General features: G+C 36.8%; 1 protein-coding gene across 6 annotated transcripts in view; it reads right to left on the bottom strand.

Moving 5' to 3' along the window:
- The window catches only part of DMD (dystrophin), a 2,671,852-nt gene that overhangs the window by 1,358,577 nt on the left and 1,292,644 nt on the right, over positions 1-20,631 (bottom strand). For all 6 annotated transcript variants that reach the window (XM_070365439.1, XM_070365442.1, XM_070365443.1 and 3 more), the window contains 4 exons: positions 11,781-11,891; positions 11,208-11,381; positions 6,682-6,837; positions 1,875-2,045 (listed from right to left, as the gene is read on the bottom strand). In XM_070365439.1, the coding sequence (XP_070221540.1) occupies positions 1,875-2,045; positions 6,682-6,837; positions 11,208-11,381; positions 11,781-11,891 (612 nt within the window). The remainder of the gene's footprint in view (positions 1-1,874; positions 2,046-6,681; positions 6,838-11,207; positions 11,382-11,780; positions 11,892-20,631) is intronic.

Here is a 20,631-nt window from a genome sequence, read left to right as displayed (position 1 = left end):
AAGCTTATATTTTTCCAAACATAATGATCATCAGAGATATAAACTTCTATTTAATTACATAAATATTTTTCTATGGTTAGATTTTTGTGTTCAACTGATATGCTAAACAATTGTAGCCAGTAATGGGATAGTCAGAATTGATTTATTTAAATCTGTCCTCCAAAAAAAATTAAAAAAAATTAAAAAATAAATAAATCTGTCCTCCAGAATGCTTCCTCTGTGTCTTCATTTTAGAACATTACCTACTCATCATTTCATCAGGACACTGACTACTCAGCCAGACGGAGACATCTTTTGCAACCCTCCTTGAAGGCTAGATACGATCATGTGACTCAGATCTACCAAGTGGAATTCTGGCTTATTTCTTACAGCTACCTAGCCTGCACTTAAATACATGAATGTTATTGATTCCCAATAAATAGAAATATAATGTTTGTTTTTGTGATAGGAGAAAAAGAAAAGTAAGGCCAATGTAACTTTTAATCTGTATGCTCTGTACACTCACTACTCTAATGATTTCACAATATATATGATCCTGAACTAGTAACTGTAAGTCAATATCTTATCTCTAACAAATCTATTCTGAACAGGAAGAAAAAAGAAATTCATTCTCTACTGTTTATTTGAAAATAAAGTGTAGTTAATAAATCTTTACAACTGCATGTCATCCAAATCTACATGAAGAAAATCAGTTTTCAGTTTTGGTCTCACTGTAGGACTAAGTTTTTACATAATGCAATTAAAGTTCCCAAATTTGGTTAATCCAGATATAAATCTTGCATTAAAAATAAAGCACAGATATCTTAAACATCTAGTTAATGCAGGCATGTGCTTGTTAATTTAAAAAAAATTGAGGAAGCGGGTTGTGCTATGATTGATTTTTTTCTAAGTGCCCAGTGGCTTGGCAAAGTTTAAGGTGAAAACACACTATTAATATCAACTATTTAGTTTATATCAACATACTTTCAAGTAATCCAGTAATATGTCAACTGAAAAAAAAATTAAGCTATTGGTGCTTTGACTTTGAATTGTAGAGAACAATGATGTCTGACTGGCTGTCAGAGAAACACTAAGAATCCACAAGCTGAGGATTAAGGGAAACCCAGGGCTGTTTGGGGAGAAGGCAATGGCACCCAACTCCAGTCTCTTGCCTGGAAAATCCCATGGACGGAGGAGCCTGGTGGGCTGTAGTCCATGGGGTCGCTAGGAGTCGGACATGACTGAGCAACTTCACTTTCACTTTTTACTTTCATGCATTGGAGAAGGAAATGGCAACCCACTCCAGTGTTTTTTCCTGGAGAATCCCAGGGACGGGGGAGCCTGGTGGGCTGCCGTCCATGGGGTCGCACAGAGTTGGACACCACTGAAGTGACTTAGCAGCAGCAGCAGGGCTGTTTGGTGGTGGAAATGACAGGGGCCATAAAGACCCCAGGAGATTTTTTATGATTGTGACATCAATAACTTGCTCATCTTGCAAGTTTGTCCAGCCTAACTGTCTGAAGTCTCTGCATCTTTGCCTTCCTCACGGTTGTGGGGTCCATCTGAATAGTCTCTCTTAACCAAGCTAGGGAACACAGAGTCACATCTTTGAACTGACTTTCTGACTAATGATGTATATATATTTTAAGGACTTATTCAGAACCTACCTAATTCTAAATAACCATTGGAGAAAATCTTGCTGAAGGTTCCCACTGGCTTTAGTGTGATTCTGAAATATACAGTTCAACTACTGATGAATTTTTGAGGAAAGGGAAAATGAAGCATGATAATATTTACAGTTCTATTATTGTTGTACATTAACAGCTCCTTAAAAAATCAAATTACACTATGTCCTCATATATGTTAAAAATAACCTTCAGTGATATGGGTTTTACCTTTCCCCAGGCAACTTCAGAATCCAAATTACTAGGCATTCCTTCAACTGCTGATCTCTTTGTCAGTTCCAAATCTGTAGCTGCCAGCCATTCTGTCAAGGCATTCATTTCCTTTCGCATCTTACGGGACAATTTCAAGCATTTCTCCAACTGTTGCTTTCTTTCTGTTACCTGAAAAGAATGACCATAAAATGTAATTTGGTTTACTTTTTCTTTTCTTTTTTTTTTTGTTGATATATGGCAAAACCAATACAATATTGTAAAGTTGGTTTACTTTTTCAACTCAAGTTTAATTATGGCTACTTAATTGGAACTTTCATATTTTTGTCATTTTAAAATAACCTTCTTCTTACTTGAAAAAAATCATATTTTAGAAATATTACATATTCTGAATATTAATAGTGAATAAACACAGTCTATGAAAGATGAGATCCTTTATCCAAAAGATAGCATCCTGTATCAGGGAGAAAGAAAAGCTACTATTATTTTCTCTAATATAAATAAAATTAATTTATGGCCACAGTTTTTAAATAAATAAAAGGATATAAGTCAAACTGAAGACATGGCATGTTTCTTTTAGAAAACCTTCAATCATCTGTCAAAGAGATGGGCAACATTTACAATCCTCTATATGGGTGTTCTTTGGAGGGACTGATGCTAAAGCTGAAACTCCAATACTTTGGCCACCTCATGCAAAGAGTTGACTCACTGGAAAAGACTCTGATGCTGGGAGGGATTGGAGGCAGGAGGAGAAGGGTACAACAGAGAATGAGATGGCTGTATGGCATCACTGACTCGATGGATGTGAGTTTGAGTGAACTCCGGGAGTTGGTGATGGACAGGGAGGCCTGGCGTGCTGCGATTCATGGGGTCGCAAAGAGTCAGACATGACTGAGCGACTGAACTGAACTGAACTGAACTGATATACAAATGAGGCTCGCCCTTGCTGTTAAGTAATCAAAATGGGCAAAAAATACTATTTGTCTCAGAGGCAAAGATATTTGTAAAATATTTAGAACAGTTGATTTTATTGTCATTGCATCATTGAAGTGTCTCACTTTAGCACAAAAACAACACAATAGGTCACTTTCTCCTTAAACATTAATTTATCATTTAAAGGGAGTAAAAAAGTTAGCACCATAACACAGTTTTACCCTCATTAATAGAGAAAATCATGATTTAATCCTGTGTTTCAGTTCTCAGTGTTTAAAACTAAGACTCTCAAAGTCAAATTCTTCCATGTTCTTACACAGAGAATGAACAAATTTGTGTTTCTCCACCACTCTTCTGATGTTCCTACATCTTAGGAATGGGTTGGTTGGCTTTAATAAAAAGCCCAGAATCTATTATCTCTTGATATATATGTGGGTGTGTAAACAAAAATAGAATAAATAAAAATCCATGATATATTAGCTCTGAGAAGATATACACACATATATATTTTGTTGCTGTTGTTTAGTCTCTAAGTCATGTCTGACTCTTTTGGTACCCCATGGACTGTAGCCCACCAGGCTCCTCTGTCCATGGGATTTCCCAGGCAAGAATACTGGAGTGCGTTGCCATTTCCTTCTCCAGGGGGTCTTTCTGACTCAGAGATCGAGGTCGAACCCACATTTCCTGCTTAGAGATGGATTCTCTACTACTGAGCCACCAGGGAACTGCCCCATATATATATACACATATACATATACATATATATATATATATATATATATTACAACCAATAATGCAGCCATAAGCATGAAGAAATAGCACAGTGAAGATTTTTTTAATTAAATGTTGCAATGAAAATAAATACCCTGAAATTTTGAGACAAATACAAATATTCAACAAAATTTGCTTCTTTAACAGAGGTGTGCACACATTTGTTGAAGCTGCAAATTCAATGTTTTTTTTACAGATCTTTCCTACTATTCTTCCCTTCAGAGAAGTGAAAGCATTTGCCATTTTGAGTGTAAGGATTTTATTTGTGTGTAGCAGGAAAAAATATACACCTTCATGGTGTGTTTCTATGCATAGTTATTTTTTCTATGCATTATTGATAGAAAAGAATTCTAGATTCAATATTTCAAAGAAATTCTATCTTCCCAGAGCTCATGCCTTATTGATTTTTATTTATTTGATTTTGTTTATATCCAGCTAAATATGTTTTAATAAAACAGGAGATACTGCCATCTTAAGGAAAATTGAGTTTTACACTTTTTCTTATTTTGCTGGAGAAATGATACATTTAAAATAGTGCCACCTGCAGTAGAAACTTTCAGCCATCACTGTTTCATGAACACTTAAACATGTACCTGAGGCTGACATGAATATTGAGACTTTGAGTATGAGCATTTGAAGTTGCAATGAGTATTGCTATTTATGTATATTGTCATATAATTTAAAGTATACAAGGGCCATTTAAGGAACTGTAAGTATTATTATATCTATATTGCTAGGTGTAATATCTCTTGATGAAACGAAATAGATTTAGATAAGAAACTCTTTGATTTTTAGTCAATGAACAATTAAGCTAAGTTGGTAATATTAATCAAACTAATGAAACTGTTTTAAGAAAAGGATCATGGATGGAACTGAAATTCCTGCAAATCGATAAGTTGAAACCTAAGCCCGCATGTGACCTGTATCTGAATACAGGCTGTTTAGAAAGTAATTAAGGTTAAATGAAGTCATAAGGATGTGACCCTAATCAGACTGGATTATGGCCCTACTAGCAGAGGAAGGAAAAGTTATCCCTCCCACTCTTTCCATCCCTCTCATCCTCTTCTTTCCTCCCCCCCATCCCTCATACTCTCCCTCCCTCTCCATTGTGTAAGAATACAGTAAGAAAGTGGCTTTTTGCAAGCCAGGGTGAGGGTCCTTACTAGACTGACACCTTGATCTTGAACTTCTTAGCCTCCAGAACTGTGAGAAACAAAATATTCTTGTTTAAGCCACCTACTCTATGGTATTTTGTCATGGTAGCCTAAGCTGATTAATACAAAAATTAACATATATAGACTGAACTGAGGCAAGTAAAAATGATATAAAATCTGAATATGATTAAAATAGAATGGCTTGTATATTTATACAAAAGGATAATAGATTAAGATATCCGATTTCCTTTGTTTTCATAAAAGAAAACCATCACTGCTGAAGGTACTTAGAAGATTTAAATATGGACATTTTTTTCTTAGGAAGGGAATATGTGACTTTGCCATTTTCTGTAATATGATATGTATACATATTCCCTTTACCACTAATGTTTCTAAATCTTTATTTCAAAAATAAATGCCTGCCCTACATTTTTTTCAGTGTTCTGTCATGTTTTTAAAACTAAGTATGATTTCTTAGTAATCATTCATTTTGCTTTAATGATATTACTTAGTGCCAAATGGGTAGATAAACATACACTTTCAAACATGTATTTTCAGGAATAAATAGGTCTTTATATCCTCAGAACAACCATTCACCCCTTAATAATAATCAACTCAGGGCACTAATAGTCTTCTAATGTCATTTTTACTGTTCTAAATTCTAAGTGATTTATTCTACATTATTTATGTTAAATTTTGGAGAAGGCAATGGCACCCCACTTCAGTACTCTTGCCTGGAAAATCCCATGGATGGAGGAGCCTGGTAGGCTGCAGTCCATGGGGTCGCTAGAGTCGGACACGACTGAGTGACTTCACTTTGACTTTTCACTTTCATGCATTGGAGAAGGAAATGGCAACCCACTCCAGTGTTCTTGCCTAGAGAATCCCAGGGACGGGGGAGCCAGCTGGGCTGCCGTCTATGGGGTCACACAGAGTCAGACATGACTGAAGCGACTTAGCAGCAGCAGCATATTAAATTTACTCTTGCAAAGACCTTGTGCAAATTCTTCAAGGCAAAGAAAAGGCTCAGGCAATAATTTATACTTGAAAAAGCAGACTCTTTCAAAATATGTGAAATATAAATTAGAAGGTTTTTAAAATAAATAATTTAGACTTTTTAAGATATCAATTGTACATAATTACTGACTCTTGCTTTACAATATATAAGGAAAGTGGGAAGTGCCCAGTGTTTATGGTTTCAGACTGTCAACTAATAAGAATCATTATTTTCAGATTTTCATTTGAATCTAAAATTCACTTTCTCTCAGTGATAAGTAATTTGCAATTCGTAGCTTTAGGTCATAACCTTCAATCTACTTTCAGGGTGCAGTATTACAATTCTGCCTCTGCATGGCTAGTCCTCAAATGTGGGCAAGCATTTACATTTGTGTCTAAGATGAAGTGACAATTTTCTCATTGATGTTGTTATATTAAATAAAATTGGAAACCTGAGCTGTAAAAATATTAATAGACTCTTTTCTCCAAATTGGTCTCAGTAAAGCTGTTTCTATGTAGAATGTATCAATTCCATTATACCTAAAAATAAGTAGGCATCTTAGTTTATAAAATTACCAGCCTTTCAGTCATCACAAGTAAATATATACAATGAAAAGAAGGGACAGGTTTAGAACAATGGAACTCTTTCAGAACTATCTGATGGACCAATAAAAATGTCTCTGAGTTTTATGTATTTTTTAATATGGTCTGCAATGTAGAGACTCACTAATTATTGTTTCTAAATAAGAATCACACATGGGAATGTATCTCTATGTATGTATATATGTCTGTCTGTATGTATATATATCTGTATCCATGTATACATGTATCTATCTGTAGGAAGTAAATGATTTAGACTATCTAACATATCAATCGCACATAATTACTGACTCTTGCTTTACAATATATAAGAAAACTGGGAAGTAGCCAGTATTCATGATTTCAGCACACACCTTTGCTCCCAGCTCATTATAATGCAATTTCAAAGCCGTTACTCTTTCATCAAGCTCTTTAGGGTTTTCCGTCTGCTTCTTCTGTACAATTTGACGTCCAGTTTTAATCACCATTTCCACTTCAGACTTCACTTCACTCAGACTTTTATACAAGTTCTAAGTTAAAACATAAAACAAAATAGAATAAGCAATAGTGTCTGATTCATACTATCATTAAAAAAAAAAAATTTGAGTAGAGATCACCTGAATTGCTATTTTATGGTTTCAGTTTTAACAAAGTAGCATTTTGCAGCTGTGGTCAATATTTAGCTTTTGAAATTTCTTATTGATTTAATTCTTCTAGTTGTAATTACATGTACATACACAGGCATGCATATTGTGCAGTTATTCTTACCAAAGTAAGGGTACATCATGCATATATTTAATTCTTCATCCCATGTTTACAAAGTTCATTTTTAAAAGCTATATGACTTCTATTTTAAATTTTGTAATTATATAATTCTAGCTGTGACTTGGGAAAAATTCATTTACTCATTCCCCAGGTGTTTATTGAATGCCTATTTATACTAGACAGTATTTGAGTCACTAGAGAATCAATGGTGGCCAAGCTAGACACTATTCTCACAGTGCTATGTTATAGTCGGGTTAAAATGTCTGAATTGCCAGATTGTAATTCTAACACATATTAAATCACATAAAAGGAGGGAATATAATCTTAAATGTTAATAAAATGATATAAATTTATTTTCTTAATGGAGCTGATCAATTAAATGTAGACTAATATAAAGTATTACCTAAAACTCATAAGTACATCACAGCTCTAAAGAACACATATATTGGTTCACAACAGTATCCTGCTGTAACAAATCCTCATTAAACAAGTGTCATAGCTTTCTCTTGTAGTTACTTTACTTGGAAAGATACGTATGTTTGAATGTATGTGTGTATGTACGCATGCATATGTGTACACATGTATATGTATACAGGCATATGTAATAGTTTACATTATATATTGTCACATTAAGTTGTTCAATGGTGAGTCTGAACAACAAATACTTATTGGCCCTGAGAAATAAAATTGCTAGTAGGTATTACAAGTACTGTTATTTGGGAGTTGGAATAGAAATTAAGTTTGCTTTTTTTCCTTTTCAGTTTAAAATCAATGAAAACAAAGCATTTTGTGAACGCTGAGCAATTATCCTATTCATTAAGGCTACATACATAACTATTTTCACCTTAATTCTCCCTTTGATGATCACTTGAAGTTGTTAATATTCCTTTATTAATACTTGCGAGTTCTTTCTGAGCTTTTCATTTTTTTTAATTAATTTACTTCTTTTAGAAAATATAAATATATCTGGGTATTTATAAACATTTAAATCATTAACTGTCACACTGGGATTCAATTCCTAAATTCTGGAATCCGAGATATTTCCAAATGACTATTTTAAATGTTAAAAAAAAAAAAACTTTAAATGTTAATGATTTACTTTTATGAAAATGAAAGTCGCTCAGTCATGTCCGACTCTTTGCAAACCCATGGACTACATATTCCATGAAATTTTCTAGGCCAGAATACTGGAGTGGGTAGCCTTTCCTTTCTCCAGGGGATCTTCCCAACCCAGGTTTCCTGCATTGTAGGTGGATTCTTTAGCAGCTGAGCCACAGAACTGATAGCCAATTTCATCACTTCATTCAATAGAGAGAATATTTATCATTAAGAAAGGGAAATAAGTTTTTACATGTGTTTGTGTTCATGTTTTTAAGACTTTAACAGAACAAAAATCTTGAAAGCAAAGGCCATGATTGTGGTGTTGGAGAAGACTCTTGAGAGTCCCTTGGACTGCAAGGAGATCCAACCAGTCCATTCTGAAGGAGATCAGTCCTGGGATTTCCTTGGAAGGAATGATGCTAAAGCTGAAACTCCAGTACTTTGGCCACCTCATGCGAAGAGTTGACTCATTGGAAAAGACTCTGATGCTGGGAGGGATTGGGGGCAGGAGGAGAAGGGGACAACAGAGGATGAGATGGCTGGATGGCATTACTGACTCGATGGACATGAGTTTGAGTGAACTCTGGGAGTTGGTGATGGACAGGGAGGCCTGGCGTGCTGCGATTCATGGGGTCGCAAAGAGTCGGACACGACTGAGCGACTGAACTGAACTGAGCATCTTAATAATGAAAAATACAAATGTTGTAAAGAAAATATATCCTTATGGAAGGATGACCTGAATTGGTCCTAACATTTAAACCAGAAGCAGAAACAGATGATAAAGAATCCACCTGCAATGCAGGAGACCTGGGTTCGATACCTAGGTTGGGAAGATTCCCTGGAGAAGGGGAAGGCTACCCACTTCAGTTTTCTTAGGCTTTCCTGGTGGTTCAGATGGTAAAGAATCCACCTGCAGTGTGGGAGACCTGGGTTTGATCCATGGGTTGGGAAGATCCCCTCGAGAAGGGAAAGGCTACCCACTCCAGTATTCTTGCCTAAAGAATTTCATGGACAGAGGATCTTGGTGGGCTAAAGTCTATGGAGTCACAAAAGAGTCAGACACAACTGAGCAACTTTCACCTGAGAAATTAAGGTGACTTGTTTGGATCACCTGAGAAACAGATTGAGGAAACACTTTAATCTGTTTCCTCTGTACTGAGCTGAGTCGGGGCATAGTAATACCTGGCTGTAGGTAGCGTTTTGCTTTTTTTTTTTTTCCAGTTCATAATGACTAACAGAAAAGATTTATGAAGTACCATTAGAGACTTGTTCCTAGAAGAATGAACAGCTTGCCCTCTGTGAATATATTTAGCCATGATGATTATGTACTTAGGTCATTTTGCTTTCAATTTTTTGAAAAAATATAAGATAACATGTACTCCCATGTATTCCCAATGTTACTTATCTAATATATATGCTGCTGCTGCTGCTAAGTCGCCTCAGTCGTGTCTGATTCTGTGCGACCCCACAAACGGCAGCCCACCAGGCTCCTCTGTCCCTGGAATTCTCCAGGCAAGAACACTGGAGTGGGTTGCCATTCCTCTAATATATATAACTATATTCAAAATTTCTCTTGGGGGTAAGAATATTTATAATAATGATGCCACTTTCATGCATTGGAGAAGGAAATGGCAACTCACTCCAGTGTTCTTGCCTGGAGAATCCCAGGGACGGGGGAGCCAGGTGGGCTGCCATCTCTGGGGTCGCACAGAGTCGGACACGACTGAAGCGACTTAGCAGCAGCAGCAGCAAAATGCAGCTTTCCTTACTAAGCAATATTGCTGAATAAAATTTATTCCATAATTTTTCACAAATACAATTTTTGTTTACAAAGAATATTTTCCCATTCATAATGATATGATGATAATGAACCTAAGGGTTTCTTTTTCATTTATGTTATGGAACAGAAGCAGAAACAATACTTTAAGCACAAAGTGCTCAATAGACAAACTTTTTCCCTTTAATGTTAATAGCACTCTGTGTTTTCTATGTGGATTTCTACCTTGACATTCCATAGTACACACAGATTTATATTAATACTTGTATTACTCTAGTAGATGACTTCATAATTCAGCTCCATGTTATCAGAGAAGTCATCTGGCTTGGTGAATTTTCAATAACTGCAACAAAGAACACTACACGAAATCCTTTTAGTGAAGATTTACACTACAGGATAATTATATCTTCCATACCTATTTATTCTGTCTTTGTTGTCTGGCAGAATTTCATTGCATATCCAGGCCTGACTTTAAATGGAAAGATACTAGGATTTGGAGTAAGCATGCCTGGCTTGGAATCTTGCTTTTGCTTTGCACTTGATGTTTGTCTTTAAATTCTCTCATTGAACCTGTGGCCCTGAGAATTAAGGGCTTCCCTGGCAGTTCAGCTGGTAAAGAATTCACCTGCAATGCAGGAAACCCCAGTTTGATCCCTGGGTCAGGAAGATACCCTGGAGAAAGGATAGGCTACCCACTCCAGTTTTCTTGGGCTTCCCCAGTGGCTCAGATGGTAAAGAATCTGCCTGCAATGCAGGAGACCTGGGTTTGATCCCTGGGTTGGGAAGATCCCCTGGAGAAGGGAAAGGCTACTCACTCTAGTATTCTTGCCTAGAGAATTCCATGGACAGAGAAGCCTGAGTCAGACATGACTGAGCAACCTTCACCTGAGAATTAAAGATGACTTGTGTGGATTGCTTTGCTTCCTTGGCACTCATTTCTAGAATCGTTTTTACTATTGCAGATACTTTCACTGTTGCTGTTTCCAGACCAGTATATTCTTTTTCAGGATTTCCATTTTAAAATATTTTCAAAGTTCTATAAGAATTAAACAAAGATGATATTCTGCATAGTCCTTGGAAAATTATAGACTCAAAGAAGACATTTGCAGAAGGGACATTAAGCAGCTACTATTTCAATAATAGTTCTTGTCTCTCAATTCACTTGTGCAAATTTTTGTTCTTATACCAAATACTGTTCTCCTCATTCCAATAAGGAAGTCAAGGGGTAGCTGCATATTTGCCATCAGCAATACATACCACACAATGATTTAACTGTGACTGTACTACTTCCTGTTCAACACTCTTTGTTTCCAGTGCGGGCAAGTGCATCTTCACTTCATCTAAAATCATCTTACTTTCCTGTAGACGCTGCTCAAAATTGGCTGGCTTCTGGAACAATCGAAATTTCATGGAAACATCTTGCATTTTTTTCTGTAAAGACAGTGTAAGAAAACATGGATTTTATTTTGCCTTCCGAACAATAACCAGTCATACTTTTGTTAATGTATTTTCCTTTATTCTGGAAGATACACAAGGCTAGAAATAAAAACAAACTAAAGCAACACATTTTCCATTTGTCCAGCACAAAGAACACATGCATTTGGGAGAATTCAGCAATCATTCTTAATGTGATACTAAATAAAAGACAATTTATTAATCTATTTTATCCTTAAAATGTATAATTCAATATAGTATGTATCATTTATTTATCATTTGTAGCTTTCAAATAATGCCCTTAACCTCAATTTGTTAGTAAGCAAGTTATCTAATGTAAAAAATATTTTAATATCCAACTAAAACAAGGTCCTTAGTTAATGGAATAATATGTACCTGTGCCACGTCAATTTGGGATAGTACCCGTTGAGCAGTTTCCTTTCCTTGGTAATGTTTCTTCATTTCTTCTAAACTGATCTCATGACTTGTCAAATCAGATTGGATTTTCTGTTGGGAGGACAGCAATATAAGTCAGCATGCTCTGCAAATTATTGCAAAGAACAAGTCACTTTCCAAAAAAATGAAATTCAGAAACTCTCTCAAAACATTATTACAATGTAGCCAGCCCATTACAACATGACAATAAGCAGATTTTTTTTTTTTACTTACCCAAAACTATGAAAAACGAAATGACTTAGTTATCTCCTATTTGGATTATTAATAAAAATTAATTATCCTTTTGAATCAATGTTCACGAACAGCTATTTCAGATATAATTTTTAGTAGGAAGTATCTATTTATTTTGAAGAAAAGCATGCTTTACTGAACATTTTTCTGTACTCCTGAAACACTGTAAATCAATTATACTTCAACAACAACAAAAGAAAAGCAAAGTTTAAAAAGAAAAAGTTAAACGGTCATGGACTTGATAGAAAAAAACAGAAGGAGGGCTTGGAAGAGACGTGGTTATTGTCTAACTGGCCACAAAAGTCCTGACTAAGGGAAATATGGACTTGTATACAAATCTCTGAAATATTAGTTCCAGGATGAAAGAATACTATCACGGTCCCATGTCTTTTTAAAAAAAAAATATGGTTGTTTTGCATACGACACACATTTTCACAATTTAAGAATCTATCATCTTGTCGTAGTTTCTTGTAATTTCTGAATTATTTCCATAAGCAGGTGTCAATATCACATGTGTCAGATGGATCTTCCAGGGACTGAGGTAGGCTTCAGAGCAGATTACTGAAGGGGCAGGGGATGCTCTCCCAGGTAGAGAGCCTCAGACTGTGATGCAGATTTGACAAGGTTTATGTTAACCCAGTGAGGAGCCCTGGAAAAGCCCCACATTGAACAGAGACAGCCAAGTCCTACATTCATCTCATGCTCAGTCACTGGTTGGGGCTCTTCTAGAAAGAATGTGGTCTCAGCTCAAAAACTGGGTTGGATTCGGAAAGGGCTGGAGTTGGGGGCTGTGAGCTTCACTGAAGGTGATCTGAGCCGCCCACTTCTGTGATCACCACAAGCACAGTTACTAACAGACACACCTAGGGAGCATATACTTATATCTAATATGTGAAAGTTACATTTTTTTACCTTTGAATTTACATTAAACTTTGACCAAAGACAAGATGATAGCTTTTATTAAAAAAAAAAAAAAAGCTAACTGTTGCAGCAATAAGTCATAATGGGAAAGTTGCATGTGGACAATATTCCTTAATAGTGATCTTTACTAAGAAATTCTAAGCTATATTTCAGTTAAATTTCAAACATCTAGGAAAGGGAAGTTAAATGTCTCTACTGCCTTGCTTTCTGATACATACTTAATAGCTTCCTACAGAGATTGATTTTTAGACTTTAAATAACCAAAAGAATTTCTATGATTTTCTAAAATGAGAAAAGACATGTATGATCAAGTTGTATTTAAAAGAATGCCTGTATTTGACTTATACACTTCTGAGCCAGTTACAGGAGTGGGTCATATCCTGCAGTGTGCAGAGACAAAAATGACAAAATCATTCACTTCTTTCTATCAGATCCAGCAAAAATTAGCTACTGGTCAAATTATACTAATTTAAATGTAAGTCATAGGCAGATTATCATAAATAAGAGAAGAAAATGATTAACTTATACCACAGGACCCATAAAATTTTCACGCACAACAATTCGTATAATGCATATTAGCATAACCTAATTCACACCAATTGGAGTCAATTGCAGTACATATTACTGGAAAATAACACCGGTTTGCTTAGCAGTTACCAAAGAGAACTACAGCCCTGAAATGAGTAATACGAATTATTCCAAGAAAATGGGTTAAGTGGTAGAGTTTTTCAGAATACAAGGTTATAAATGTACAGATACACCTTGATATTAATCCTTAGCATATTGATCCTAACAATTATAAAGGTAAAGTAAGTACCACTTACTTATGTGATTAGAATTCTGGTTTAAAGTAGAGCAAAGACTCAAGCAAATCTCTATATATTTTTACTATATATAATATCTTCAGTGGTTGAAGTATGACATTGCATAAGAAATAGCAGCATGCACATATTCTCCAGGAACCAAAGAATTTGGGATTAGGGGTCCATATTAGTGCATCACTGGGGGCATCAGATGCTTTAGGGTGTTTATGGTCTTGACTTCTTAGGTGGAAAATGCTCACCCCTTCAGAATGGTGGGTCACTAACAACCATGTCTCTGTCACATAACTGGCTACCCCCAAGACATGTAATTATAGCATGAGGAATGCTTATGTCCAGTTAGGTCCATCAGGTTCTCTCTCAGAACTGACAGAAGAAAGTCTGGTCAAGCTCTGTGGGTGCATGGAACTTTCTTATGTATGAGACTGGGCTTATGAAGTCCCTAGTTTGCACTGTTAGTTTAGGAAGAGCAAAGGCCCATGACCAGAGAGAGAAAAAAAGAGACACATTAACAAATATATTGATGGCTTTCAAACATAGGCTGAAGTAGACAGCAACTGCCAAAGATGGCTGCAACAAGAGTGCCAATACCATATGCTCCTCTTACCATTCCCCCCTTAAGAGGCAGAGTTTATTTCTTCACCTCTTTAAATCTAGGTTAGCCCTATGATAGCCTTGACTGGTATAACAAGGCAAAAGTAATGATTTGCCATTTATGGGAAAAGCTCTTAACTGGGCTAGCAACTTTCGCTTCTCCACTTTTGGAACACTCAACTCTTAGGAACCTGTGGGTTCCCTCTTGGAACCCATCTGACATGCTCTGAAAAGCCTAAGCCACACAGAGAGGCTGTGGAGAAGTGTTTCCATAGAGTCCCAGGAGAGCTTTCACCTCACAGGGAGCATCATCTTCTAGACATGAGGGAGCCATATTGGATGTTCAGTCCATTTGAGCTTACAAGTCACCATGGTACCCGCCCATAAATAAAAACAATCACATGAGAGATTCCAAGAGAAACCATCCAGCTGACCCTTCTCAATTCACAAACCATTAGAGAAACTGATGATTTGCTGTTACAAGTGACCAAAACACAGGCTCTAATCCTTTCCTGAGTAAAAACTTTATGCTCACTCTTGATTTCCATGAGGCATTGCTATGTCCTTATGACCATCTCCCCTCCCTCATTTTTGTTTTTGCTTTAGTTAATTCGATGTTGCTACTTGTACTTAACTGTCCTAAAGAGTATACTGGATATGCAAGGAGATGAGAGCTTTAAAAACAAATTAATGAGGGAAGATGAGGTGTGGACAGGGCACTAAACCACATGAAGAGTTAGCAGAACTGAAATAATGCATAGAGAGTTCATGCTTATCCCGAAATATAACTAGAAATACAGGTGGGAATGAGGTATTAAATAACCTCATATAGTAAAAGAAAAAAATTGTAGTATTTTTAATCTGAAGTTAAAGTTTAAATTTTAAAAGTGATCAGAATCACAGATAATAGTTTTACTGCTACTACTTACTCTAATTAATAAAGCAATTCATAATGAGAGAATGCTTCCATAAACTCTGTAATCCTTTGATATGAATTTGTGTTTTGTTATTCACCATATAGAGCTACATATGTGTGTGTATCTTTCTTTGCAAAGCAGCAGCATACTCCTATACAAACAGCCTTTATTTTAGTGCACTCAACCATTAGAGGGAAGTAGAAAGGGAGGGCCAGGAGACTACCATGGAGAAGACAGAAATTTAAGGGATGGGAGAAAAAGGGAAACACTGAAGAAAGATAAGCAACAGTCTAACAGAAGGACAAAAGGGACAACCAGGAAAGAGAGAGGTTGCCACTGAAATCAAGTATGTGAGAGATTTAAGAATGAGTGAGAGGTGGACAATGTCAATTTTGAAATAGATCAAATAAGAATAAGCACTATTAATAATAAGGGCATATTAGCTGGTCAATGAGCACTGTAGCTGGGACAGAGTCAGTGGATGGTGAAAGTAGAAATCAAATTTTCAAGGGCTGGAATCTGATTAAGGACAAGGAAAAGCCCTTATAAAAACATTTGAAATCAGTTTTGAAGACTTCTCTCCACATGAAATGTAGGACAGTAGAATTGAACATGTGTTAAGGCCATGCAAAAGGAGCCACTGGATGAAGCTTTAAAAAAAAAATGCATGAACTTAATGTATTACAAAAAACCCTGGAGGAAATGAGAGAAAATGGAGTGAAGGGCAAAAATCCATAATCAATGGCAAATATTGACGGGTAGAGGAGTGCCACTTTTTCAGAAGCCAAAGGTAACACCTAAAGATGATTCTGGATGTGGAGAAGTGCAAAGTGCAATGCTTCCTACTTGATGCTCTCTGGGAATCAGCATAGATAAAGCTGGGTTTAAATCTCAGGGTTCTGATTTGCCACCTGGTCAAAACAACGCACTTTTGAGCCTCTTTCGAGGGAGAGGAGTTGGTCATAAGAACACAGTAATGCCTCATGGAAATCAAGGTGAGCATAAACTTTTCTCATCTCTAAACGTACGGTCATAATGACAAGCCAGCAATGAAGCACGGCCATAATCGGTAGGCAGAGTACATGGGAAAATTCTTACGTCCGCAGTAGATAACTCTATTGGTTTTGGTAATAAGATTAGAGGCAGTTGTATAAGTAAATCCCTGCTCAAGTTGTCTGCACAAAAATCTGTTCATGACTTTCCAGTGCCATTATATATCATTTATTTATGAACACGAGCCCCTTGATATCTTCTGAGGATGAGAGGGTTGGTGAGAAATCAAAAAGAAAGTAAATAGTCAGTATGGAAATCACAAAAGGATAATGATGAGGTGAAAATTAAAAAGATATTTAGAGAGAGCAGAGGGTTCAAATTCTATAACTCTAACAGGATCTGTCCACATGTGTTTAATTCATTAATCCATTTGGCACATAAGGTGTATATTGCAAAGGAAATAAAGAAATATACACATAATTCCACCAGCCTTTTATACTAGAGGGGTGAGAGAAGAGTCCTGAAGGAAAAACCATCATTATCATCATTGCCAAAGTAGACATGTGTGTGACCTTATGTCTGAACAGGAAAAACCATCATTATCATCATTGCCAAAGTAGACATGTGTGTGACCTTATGTCTGAACAGTTCACAAACATTCATTTGATTACCTAATCAAATGAAGGTAAGTATTTACATCCTCAACTACAATTACATATGAGGGTAAAAATTGACTTATCCAAGGTAAAGTAGCAAATTCAACTGCCCTTTAAACAACTGTACTGCCTCTTAAATTATGATTTAAAAATAAAAATATTCTTCAAATAGACATTTATCAGAAAAAACATTTAATCTTATCTATATAGTTTAGCTTATCAATTCAAGAAGGAAATTCTTCATCTACTATCTTATTCCACAGAGTGAGAACAAAACAATTGACCCTATTTGTAAAGAATTTCTGGGGAAACAGAATGTAAACATATGAGTGAATTACAAAGTAGAAATATGTGCAATATAATAGCAAAATCTCAAATTATGACATAAAGGACAAGACACATATACATTTCTACTATAGAATCTGATAAAAATTTCAAGAAATTGGCATATTTAAGTTCCATATGGCTGATAAGTTTCTTAGAGGGGTGCATGCATGCTCTGTCACTAAGTTGGGTCTGACTCTTTGCGACCCCATGAATTATGGCCCACCATGCTCCTCTGTCCATGGGACTTCCCTGGCAAGAATACTGGAGGAGACTGTCATTTCCTGCTCCAATTTAGAGGGGTAGATAAGATAATAAGAAAACAGGATCCCATTCCAGGTTGTGGGAACCACGCTAGCAAAGACTGAGTTTGGAAGGTGCAGAGTGCATATACTTAGTTTCACAGAAGAACTGGATGTGGGTAGAGTGAAAATTACTACTTACAGGAGGAATTAATGTAAAGTTATTGAACCTTAAGTTTCAGGGATGGTCAGTTCAGTTCAGTCAGTTGCTAAGTCGTGTCCGACTCTTTGCAACCTCATGAACCTCAGCACACCAGGCCTTCCTATCCATCACCAACAACTGGAGTTTACCCAAACTCATGTACGTTGAGTCAGTGATGATATCCAACCATCTCATCCTCTGTTGTTCCCTTCTCTTCCTGCCCTCAATCTTTCCTAGCATCAGGGTCTTTTCAAATGAGTCAATTCTTCGCATCAGTGGCCAAAGTATTGGAGTTTCTGCTTCAGCATTAGTCCTTCCAATGAACACCCAGGACTGATCTCCTTTAGGATGGACTGGTTGGATCACCTTGCAGTCCAAGGGACTCTCAAGAGTCTTCTCCAACACCACAGTTCAAAAGCATCAATTCTTCACCGCTCAGCTTTCTTTATGGTCCAACTCTCACATCCATACATGACTACTGGAAAAACCATACCCTTGACTAGACGGACCTTTGTTGACAAAGTAATGTTTTTTTTGCTTTTTAATATGCTGTCTAGGTTGGTCATAACTTTCCTTCCAAGGAGTAAGCGTCTTTTAATTTCATGGCTGCAATCACCTTCTGTAGTGATTTTGGAGCCCCAAAACATAAAGTCACCCACTGTTTCAATTGTTTCCCCATCGATTTCCCATGAAGTAATGGGACCAGATGCCATGATCTTAGTTTTCTGAATGTTGAGCTTTAAGCCAACTTTTTCATTCTCCTCTTTCATTTTCATCAACAGGCTCTTTAGTTCTATACTTTCTGCCATAAGAGTGATATCATCTGCATATCTGAGGTTATTGATATTTCTCCTGGCAACCTTGATTCCAGCTTGTGCTTCTTCCAGCTCAGCGTTTCTCATGATGTACTCCGCATACAAGTTAAATAAGCAGGGTGACAATATATAGGCTTGACGTACTCCTTTTCCTATTTGGAACCAGTCTGTTGTTCCATGTCCAGTTCTAACTGTTGTTTCCTGACCTGTATACAGGTTTCTCAAGAGGTAGGTCAGGTGGTCTGGTATTCCCATCTCTTTCAGAATTTTCCACAGTTGATTGTGATCCACACAGTCAAAGGCTTTGGCATAGTCAATAAAGCAGAAATAGATGTTTTCCTGGAACTCTCTTGACTTTTTGATGATCCAGCAGATGTTGGCTATTTGATCTCTGGTTCCTCTGCCTTTTCTAAAACCAGCTTGAACATCAGGAAGTTCATGGTTCACATAGTGCTGAAGCCTGGCTTGGAGAATTTTGAGCATTATTTTACTAGAGTGTGAGATGAGTGCAATTGTGTGGTAGTTTGAGCATTCTTTGTGATTGCCTTTCTTTGGGATTAGAATGAAAACTGACCTTTTCTAGTCCTGTGGCCACTGCTGAGTTTTCCAAATTTGCTGGCATATTGAGTGCAGCACTTTCACAGCATCATCTTTCAGGATTTGAAATAGCTCCCCTGGAATTCCATCACCTCTACTAGCTTTGTTCGTAGTGATGCTTTCTAAGGCACACTTGGCTTTGCATTCCAGGATGTCTGGCTCTAGGTGAATGATCACACCATCATGATTATCTGGGTCATGAAGATCTTTTTTGTACAGTTCTGTGTAGTCTTGCCACGTATTCCTAATATCTTCTGCTTCTGTTAGGTCCATACCATTTCTGTCCTATATTGAGCTCATCTTTGCATGAAATGTTCCCTTGGTATCTCTAATTTTCTTGAAGAGATCTCTAATCTTTTCCATCCTTTGTTTTCCTCTATGTCTTTGCATTGATCACTGAGGAAGGCTTTCTTATCTCTCCTTGCTATTCTTTGGAACTCTGCATTCAGATGTTATATCTTTCCTTTTCTCCTTTGCTTTTTACTTCTATTCTTTTCACAGCTATTTGTAAGGCCTCCTCAGACAGCCATTTTACTTTTTTGCATTTCTTTTCCATGGGGATGGTCTTGATTCCTGTCTCCTGTACAATGTCAAGAACCTCCATCCATAATTCATCAGGCACTCTATCATATCTAGTCCCTTAAATCTATTTCTCACTTCCACCGTATAATCATAAGGGATTTGATTTAGGTTATACCTGAATGGTCTAGTGGTTTCCCCCACTTTCTTCAATTTAAGTCTGAATTTGGCAATAGAGAGTTCATGATCTGAGCCACAGTCAGCTCCCAGTCTTGTTTTTGCTGACTGTATAGAGCTCTCCATCTTTGGCTGCAAAGAACATAAGCAATCTCATTTCAGTGTTGGCCATCTGCCAATGTCCATGTGTAAAGTCTTCTCTTGTGTTGTTGGAAGAGGGTGTTTGCTATGACCAGTGCGTTCTCTTGGCAAAACTCTATTAGCCTTTGCCCTGATTCTTTCTGTACTCCAAGGCCAAATTTTCCTGTTATTCCAGGTGTTTCTTGACTTCCTACTTTTGCATTCCAGTCCCCTATAATGAAAAGGACATCTTTTTTAGGTGTTAGTTCTAGAAGGTCTTGTATGTCTTCATAGAACCGTTCAACTTCAGCTTCTTCAGCATTACTGGTTGGGGCATAGGCTTGGATTACCGTGTGATATTGAATGGTTTACCTTGGAAACGAACAGAGATCATCCTGTCACTTTGGAGACTGCATCCGAGTATGGCATTTCAGACTGTTTTGTTGACTATGATGGCTACTCCATTTCTTCTAAGGGATTCCTGCTCACAGTAGTAGATATAATGGTCATCTGAGTTAAATTCACCCATTCCAGCCCATTTTAGTTTGCTGATTCCTAGAATGTCGATGTTCACTCTTGCCATCTCCTGTTTGACCATTTCCAATTTGCCTTGATTCATGGACCTAACATTCCAGGTTCCTATGCAATATTGCTCTTTACAG

Source organism: Bos mutus, chromosome X (genome assembly GCF_027580195.1).
Source record: "Bos mutus isolate GX-2022 chromosome X, NWIPB_WYAK_1.1, whole genome shotgun sequence".
NCBI lineage: Eukaryota > Metazoa > Chordata > Mammalia > Artiodactyla > Bovidae > Bos > Bos mutus.
This window is presented reverse-complemented; position numbering and strand designations above follow the sequence as displayed.